At 40.7% G+C, this 9094-nt stretch overlaps 1 protein-coding gene across 1 annotated transcript; it reads right to left on the bottom strand.

The window, feature by feature from the left end:
• Positions 1 to 3545: 3545 nt before the first annotated feature.
• FAM237A (family with sequence similarity 237 member A) lies at positions 3546 to 7388 on the bottom strand. The gene is made up of 2 exons (XM_027731457.2): positions 6980 to 7388; positions 3546 to 3901 (listed from the first exon to the last, which is right to left on the bottom strand). Exons 1-2 carry the CDS (start codon positions 7386 to 7388, stop codon positions 3753 to 3755), a joined length of 558 nt encoding a protein of 185 aa, XP_027587258.1. The 3' UTR covers positions 3546 to 3752.
• Between the last annotated feature and the right edge of the window lie 1706 nt (positions 7389 to 9094).

The raw sequence follows: 9094 nt of genomic DNA, 5'->3' as shown, positions 1-9094 counted from the left end.
CTTTGGACGCTCTCCAACAGTTTAATATCTTTCTTATATTGTGGTGCCCCAAACTGCCACAATATTCAAGGTGAGGCAGCCCCAGTGAAGAGCAGAGCAGGACAGTCCCCTCCTTCGACTGGCTGGTGATGCTTTGCCTGATGCCCCCCAGGACATGGTTGGCCCTCCTGGCTGCCAGGGCACTGCTGGCCCATATTCAACTTGTCATGGACCAGGACCCCCAGATCCCTTTCCACACCACTGCTTTCCAGCCTCTCGTTCCCTCGTCTGTCTGTACATACACGGTTGCCCCATCCCAGGTGCAAAATCTGACACTTCCCCTTGTTGATGGTTGGTGATTGCCCAACCCTCTAATTTGTCAAGGTCTCTCTGCAGGGTCTCCCTGCCATTGAGGGAGTCAACAGCTCCTCCCAGTTTTGGGTCACCTGCAGACTTGCTTAGTATCCCTTCCAGTCCTGTGTCCAATCATTTATGAAGATGAGGGCCTAAGATGGAGCCCTGTGGAACCCCACTAGTGACAGGTCACCAGTCTGATGTTCCCCCCATTGACTATCACCCTCTGTGCTTGACCCATGAGCCAATTGCTCACCCACCACATGATGTGTTTATCCAGCTGTGTGCTGGACATTTTGTCCAGAAGAATACTGTGAGAGACAGTATCGAAAGCTTTACTGAAATCCAAAAAGATTATATCAACTGGCTTCCCTTGATCTACTAGGGGTGATAAAGGGACTGTCTGACTCATTAAAATGGCTAGAAGTCTTATTTTCTGTTGGTAGCACCTCAGCCTTCTTCTTGAAAGACCTTACAGTGTGGTGAGATTAATGAACATTCCTGGTTCTTTCTGCTAGTTTTGGTCACAGAAGGCCTGAATTACACGCACTGCAAACACTCAAGAATTTACAGCAACTGTTAGCTACTGGAAACTAAGAAGTGGTTTGTCTCTAGTAAAGGAAGTATGAAAATGGTGGAAAAAAACTTATTGAGGAAGGGCCCCAGAAAACAAATAGTGATGAGGTCACTAGTAAGTGGATGCAGCCACACTAGCACATAAACAATACAGTGTTAGATAGAAGCTTAATAGCTTTTGCAAGATGCCAGTGCCAAGAGACAAACAACAATCCTAGTTGTTGATTATGGGAAGGTATCCATCAGCTTCTGATGAGGCTTTAAATCTCCATCCAGTGTGTGCATCTGAATTAAAAATGGTTGGAAACAGTGACAACTGACAAATACTAGTTTGGTCTGATGCAATTTCACTGAACATATCTGGAGCCCAAATTCTTACAAATAGATATTCCCGAACTACCATGAACTCTTACTTCATGGCAGTGTGTAAAGACTGAAAGAAGTGTTTTCCCATGCTAAGAAGCAGTTGTTTAGCTCCCAAATACCTACAAGACGAAAGGGACAAAATCATAAGGTCTTTCTTTTGCTGTTACTCAGTTCAGCTGACAAGGAATCAACTTCTGTCAGACATGTTCATCCCATCCTTCTGACAGACTCAGGCTGGGAAACAGTAAGCCAGGTGCAGTATCTACAAAAATAGTCCTAACTCACTCAAAGATCTGCCATGACCTTTGTAAGGAAGAGTAGTAGGAGGCAATGTCCTGTCTGTAAACACAGTAACATTTTGAATTGTTCCTGTAGAGCAGATCTACTTTCACCTCATACTCGGAGTCCTTACTTTTTCTCAACACAGACAACCTTTTGTCATTTGCACTTTATCACATGCAGGTTTACATGTAATGAATTGCATCTCCTTTTTTATTTCAGCACAATTAATTACACAGATTGTGTCCTTTACATCAGCAATTACCAAATGTTCTCCATAGTGTGACCTATATTAGAGATTCATCTGTTTTCTCGGTCTTAACTGCGCATCCTTTCCTCGAAGGCCAAATTTTGCTACAGACTATTAAATAAGAAGCTTGCTGAAGCAGAGAAGTATTGAAAATTTGTTTAAGCTAAATATCATCTTGGCCCATAGTGGTATTTCACCATTTCTGTTGCTATCTGAAGGGAGGAAGAAAGCTGCCATGAGCCATTTCCTAAGGGGTCCTATTGTTGCAGCTGGGATATATCTAAAGTGGAAGCACTAGCCTCTTCCCAAAGGGCCCTGTGGAAAAGCAGCTAAGATAAACAGTACCTGTTCGGGTAATCTGTCTGATTTTATATTTTCTAGAGCTGAAGAGCATATGGGAACAGGTAACATCTGGTCTACTACAATACCAGTTGTATTGTAGTACTGGCTGAGGCATCCAGCCCTTAACACGCTCTTTGTCAGTTGCTGGACTTAATAGCTGTAGGGACTGTGGTTGAAGACATGTCTTATGTTGATACAAAGTTGCATACAATGGGGCTTTTAGATATATTAATATAATTTAGTTAATTAACAACATAGGAACAGGAGAGAGAGGACCTGTTGTAACAATGGTCTTGCTGCCCTCCCACAGGGTAGCAGAGCACACTCATAGGCTGTGGCTGCAGTTGGGGGGGTGTTGCTGAGTACACTAAACTCTGTGTTCTTGTGCTTATCCTGCTTTAGTGTTCCCTCTTCTCTTGAACACTTAAATAGTTTGTTGCATGTGTAACTCGAAGCACAAATCCAGTGCCATTGAAGCTGATAGTCCTCTTACAGTTCTTTGTCTGCTTCCTTAAGATAACAATTTCACCAAGTGGGACTGTGTTTAACCTTTACTTTGTTCAGGTCCAGTAACCATTTTAAGATTTCCTTTACACATTTTGTTACTTGAACCTATTTCTCCAAGTTGGTGAACAACCAGCAAACCAGTTTTTCTGTGGGCATTTGGAGAAAAAAAAAAAAAGAAAAAAGAGCAATGAAATATTGCTACATGCTCAAGGGAAGAAACTTTGAATGAGCAATTAAATATAATTGCCCTGGAAAGCTGAAATTTGTAGTTGCATCCAGCCAGTCAGGCAAAGGAAATGTTTTATCTCATAAAAGCATGAAATGTTACCTGTCCTAAGTTATGTTACATTAGTTTAATATCAAATTGCCTGTTAGGGTTATAAATAACAGAGGAAACTGATTTTTCTACAAAGAGCTTGCAAACGAAAACAGAAGCAATTGTAAGTTATACATGAGTTTCTTGTATTAAACACTTTAAATGAGAATGTGTAACATTTTAAGTAGTATTTTTAATAACTAAGAATTTAGGGAAAATATCATAAAAATATAATGTGAAAGCAGAGGAGCTGGTAAAATCTGTTAACCCTTTTACTTTTGCTGGAAAACTTAAAACGTTTTTGGAAGGTATTTTTCATGTAAAAATATGTACTATTTTTCTTTTAGTAGGATGATGTCTTTGAGCAGTGATTGCTTTGTGCAAGTGTACAGCTACACATACAATCAAAATCACCATCTTGACTCTAATCCAGTCTTGGAACCAGTGGAGGGTTTTTGATAATTTCCTTCTCTGCTTGTCTGTGTTTTGTTGAAGGATCAGTTATTTCCTGTTTTGGCACCCAAAATTGTGCCACGTGTGAATGGGTCACATGTATTACTGAGATACACACAGATTAAAGTAGGCAACTGCTTATAAATCATGCAGTTTATTAAGGAGATGAAATTAATAGATAATTAAAAAAACCCATAAGTCCAAGTTAATCGGAGATATGGTGCCCATGCTTACAGGCCTTTTTCTACATGTAAATTGACATCAGTGAGGATTAGAATGCAAAAAATAAAGAGAAGTAATTAAAAAATATCTACAAATCAAGATCTTGAACTAAAAGTGTGATTTCCTCTTTTTTCCTAGCTCTCCAATGACTCTTCGAAGTAATGTAGGTCTACTCTTATGCATGTGGATACTTATTAAATCTTCAAATGAGTCTCTCTTCTTCAGAATTGGCGACCTCTGAATATGAGAAAATATCCCTGAAAAGTGACATGAAAATGCATATAAATAAATGATTTCCAAACAGCAAAGAGCAGCTGAATACTCAGTTTCCCACATCTGTTTCTTCTGCTTTTAGCTGCTGCTGGTCCCCATTTTATCAGCATTGCCCCCAAACCTCTTGCTTTGGTGATATCCATAACCCTCCACTTGCAAGAGTTGCATTTCAATGCCAGGTTACTTTCATCTTTTCCCCCAGTATGGACCTTTTCCTTCAATCTTCTTAAAAAACTCTTCTACTTGTAATTAGCAGCACTTAAGTCTGCTCATAATCTTACTGACTCACCAGCTTGTTATCAACCTCCCTGCACAGTGCATGAGATCTCTCACACTGTTTGGTTGCAGATTTGTTATTTGCTTGAGGAACTATGGGACATTTTCTTTACAATGATCTCTAAAAGCCAGCAAATTGGTTTTCTTTCTTTTAGACATATTTGCCTTCTGAAAAATTAACTGACTAATACTGCTTATTTACCAGACCTCAAATGTACAGTAGCATCTGCTCCACTACCCTCCCTAACACCCTGCAACATTGGGACAGCAAATTATGTGTCTTGGGCCAAGTGCAAGGGCTGTTCTGAGCCTAATTAGCTGTACCTGTGAGGGAGGTGTGCACAGCTGTGGCCACTGAGTGGCAGAGGGACTGCTGAGCAAGGAGAAAAGGAGTGGAGAGATTTTTGTGGCTGCAGTCTTCAAGTGTTTATAGTGGGGATGTGCTATGTGGCTTCTTGAGGAGGATTTTTTAGCTGCTCTTCAGGAAGATTTGCTGTGAGTACAAAAGCTATGTTTTCCTTGTGGTTCCAAAGTCATATTTTGGTTCATTTTGGAAATGCCTTTATGAAATCTGCTTTTTCATAGTCTTTTGGATTTTGTTAGGAGAAAGATGAGTTACTAAAGATACCTTGGCCAGGTAACTGTGGAAGACTCTCCCTACTTGTCTCATTCCTCATCACTTGCTAGGATGTGATTTCTGTTTGCAATTATTACCAATTGATTTCTGCTTTCACTGATGAAATAAGGCAGTAGGATCAAGGGTTACAAAGATTAAAACAACCGGCTTTGTTAAGAAACTGTGAGACTTGGATGAGAAGTTAGATAGCTCCTCCAAAAAATAAAATTTAGGCTGTCACTGCTATAAGCTGCCTGCTATAGCCTGATGTTAATCAGTTGTACAGAAAAATCAGATTAACTGATTACAATTCACAAAACAAAGAAGGAAAGGAAGGAGTCTTTGTTTTTCTTAAAGTATGAATACTTAGTAGTGCTTAAAATCTCTGTGTAAGTGTAAACAAAAGTCAGTATTTATCACAAAACCCGTAATTTGATTCTGCAAAGTACATCTGTTACGCTTAATCTTGACTAGGAACAAAAGCTCTTTGTTTAGGAAAATCACGATGTGATATAGATATGAAGAGCTAGATGTAAACAAAAGTCTAGGTGGGAGTTTAGACAGGGATATTCAAAGCTGCAATCCTGAAAACAAACATTAATCCTGGGCTTTCGCCTGATGAGCATCTAAGTTTTTAACAATACTACTGCCTCATGTGTCTAAAGCTGCATTCTCTTTACACCCAAAAGTGCATCAGTCTGGTAAGGACTGAGCAACTTGTTGCCTTTGTGATGTCTAAGACCAATTGGAAACTGGAAGTTCCAACATGGTTAAGATCCAGTCAGAGCAATGCGATAGCTCAGATTCTTTGTGGAGCAGGATAGGGTACACTCCTTGCTTTTAAAATGCAGGTAGTGGTTGTTTGGCTCATATTTTAGAAACTGACCCTGTGTGTGTGCTTCTTCAGTCTGAGGGGATTGATTCAAACACAATTCCTATATCCTAGCTTAATGGCTACGACACTGTCTCTAGGTAACAGGGGTAAGGACCTCTTAATCCTTCCTATCTCAAATCTCAGCTTTCAATACTCAAAAAAAATGTTGAGGCTTGTGGGCCAGAGCTGGACTGTCCAGTGGTATAGTGTCCCTGTGGTGCAAGAACCCTGAGTTCAAGTCCATTTTTAGAGATACTCTAATAGGTAATTGCCAAGAGAGGTTCTTCATTATTCCATGGACATTCCCCCCAAAACACCTTAATAACTCAGATGCCGACCTAGGAAGTGGAGATACAGGTCTCAATCTGCTTAAGTGTAAAGAGTGTTCTGCCTTCTCACTATAGGCCCAATGCACTACAGCTGTTGGTGATGGCAACAGCCATTCTACCTCTCCATTAAATCATAGCACCTGCCCCTATCTGAAGTGGATATGCTCAAGGGAAGGATGCATCTGTTGGCAGTAGGATCAGAACTGAAGCCTTGGAAGGGACTGAGATTTAGGAAAAGCTATGCTGTATCTCCCTTCTGGTAATGGAGAGGGTAAGTGACATGCATATGGAAACACTTTAAGCCTAGGGGTTCTGCTCTGGGGCTGGGAACCTGGAGATAAGGAATTGCAGCATTTAATGTCACACATAGTGGTGTCTTCCTGAAGCTGTAGCTGTGCCTGAAATCCTACATGCATCTAAGTCCTAGTTCTGTTTCCACTGTGTGTTGGGTAAAGTTACCAGTATGGAAATGGAAACTAGTGGTTGACTGCTAGATGGCAAGTAAACATACCCTTCCTCTTCTGCTGAAAGACTACCATGCTTCCCAACAGCACCAGTGCCCTGCATTCCTGAGGTGACACACCTCTCAGAATGGGGAATTCGGAATTAGCCTGTATTCATAGCACAATAGTGGTAAAAATGCTGGTGTGGAAGAATATATTTGTATTTTCAGTTGCTGAGCTGCCTTCTTTGTTCTAATCCTCCTATGTTTCACCTTCTGAGCCCCTCCTTCTCCATCAAACTGAAACTTAAAAGCTGTTGTTACAGTTCAGGTTGTCTGGAGGTCAAACTTTTGCTGAGATCACATTGAACATAAACATAGCTCTGTACTTGATTAGGAGGAGTTTGTGCAGCGCTGTCCTCTGTTTCTGTACTATAACCACACAACACAATAAGACTGCATCTCTTTTCTTTTCCACTAGACTCTAGTTATTGCCCATGAAACTTGTATTAAAGGAGCAGTGACCTTGGTTTCTCCCTGTAAACTGAGAATGTAGAGTAGCAGTCTTCTGCTCAGCTTCTGCTAGCTGCCTTCTCCCTAGGCCGTGGGTTCTGGAGAGCACACAGTCCACATAGATATCCCAGAAGAGCTGAGCCAGGTCCCAGAACAAAGCCCCATGTTTCAGGTTCTCTGATGATTTCAAAAAAATCATGAAGTCCCAAAAGCCGCTGACAGAGTCAGAAATGCGAGGCTTCCTCATCTCCAGTAAGACAACTGAGGAGGATTCCCAACACTGGGGATCTGCCCACCCAAGAGCTAGTGGATCAGTTTGACTATGGCAGAGGAAAGGTGTCATGCAGAATGCTGCCATGATTAGCAGAGAGCAGGTGAGTCTCATGTTACAGTGGATTCTTCCTCTGCTCCCAAGGTCCATTGTGTCACTAAAATATAAGAAAACCAAAAGAAGCTGAAAATTTTCTCGCTTTTAGATGCAGAATCATATAGAAGGCACTCAAATGGTAATTGTTTCTCTGCTCCTTGAAGATGTGTGTATGCTTTTTTACATGTGTGAATATAGATACTAGAGGAGTTGCAATACTGTGTGCAGCAGAAGCATGTGTAAAAATTTGCTAATCATCTTCAAATCTGTATGATGAACTCTCTTATTTGGAACTTCTTCACACTGAAAGTTTTTTACCTTTCTTGATTTACAGATCCCTACTTTTTCAGTAAAAATCCATTCCTTTTTACAAATTTTAAGCCTTTAGGCAGTCTTAGTTTTCTCAAAATTTTACGAGACCTTTCAAAGAGTCTTCAGAATCACAAGCATCAGTGGAGCAGCAGGTGGAAAACTTGTTGAAAATGTGTTTTAATGGTTCTAGTTAATGAAAGTTGCAAATTCATCCATTGACCAGTGGTGTTTTGCCTGCTAAAATGCAGTACAGTTCTGAAAAGAGAGTATAGCAAAGCCATGGCATGGCAGCTGTATTGTACAACATGTATACATGCACATGGAATCATACGACAGTTTGGGTTGCAAGGGACCTTTAAATGTCATCTAGTCCGACCCTTGTCCTATTGCAACAGGCCCTGCTAAAAAGTCTGTCTCCAGCTTTCGTATAGGCCCCCTTTAAGTACTGGGAGGCTGCAATAAGGTCTCCCTGAAGCCTGTTCTTTTTCAGGCTGAACAATCCCAACTTTCTCAGCTTTTCCTCGTAGGAGAGCAGTTTCAGCCCTCTGATCATTTTTGTAGCCCTTCTCAGGACTTGCTCTAACAGGTCCTTGTCTTTCCTGTGCTGATATATCTATATATCTCTATATATATGAAGTACAGATGCTTGTTGCGGATCACTAACAATTGTCTGTTAAAACTGTGAAATTTGAGAAGTAGCACCTATAATGGTTAGAGAAATCCTGAGAATTATAACTTTTTGTGGACAGAAAGGCCTAGTTGTCTCTGTCAGTTTTCATTTCTAATATGTGCTTCTATGTTGAGTTTTCAAACATGCTTCTGGAATTTTTAAGATTCTGATGAGTTTGGGGATTGATTTTAATGTTGTTCATGGCATATGGAGAACTTTCCATTTGTGGAAATCAGCAACATCTGAGATCTGTGTTTAGGACAAACAATTCTGTTTAACATATATGCTGACCATCTAAGTATTCACGCTTTTACATTTCCAGTTTGATTGTTGGCAGGGGGTAAGCTACCTCTCTTAATGAGCTTAACTTGATAATCAGCTGGCTTTTGGTGTAGAAAGTCTCTTCCATGAGTGATCATGCAGAGCAGAAGAAATGTTGCTTTGCTGTGTGAAGGAGAATGCCAAAGGCGGGATATGGATGTGCAGAGGGATTGTACATAAAAGGTAGCTCAGACACAAGCCTGTGTGCAAGACTAGAGAAGAGTAGGCTGCTTTGTGGAACATATTTCATTGTAGAGCTAAAAGACTCTTCAGAGACTTCAGTCCTGGCAGTGATATTCTTACCTGGCCCCCTGTCTGGTCACCTGGTCGTGTTCTGGGAACATTTTTTAGGTATTCAAACTTTACTCTCCAACTGCTTGCAGTCACTCTTTAATCTGATTTGGGATTTTGTGAGAACTGGTTTAACAGCCTTGGCTCTGAACCTTCCATTTAATGA

Source organism: Pipra filicauda, unplaced genomic scaffold (genome assembly GCF_003945595.2).
Source record: "Pipra filicauda isolate LSUMZ 115617 unplaced genomic scaffold, ASM394559v2 scaffold74_size2892960_pilon, whole genome shotgun sequence".
Taxonomy (NCBI): Eukaryota; Metazoa; Chordata; class Aves; order Passeriformes; family Pipridae; genus Pipra; species Pipra filicauda.
Note: the sequence above shows the minus strand (reverse complement) of the source record. Positions and strands in the feature narration are given on the sequence as shown.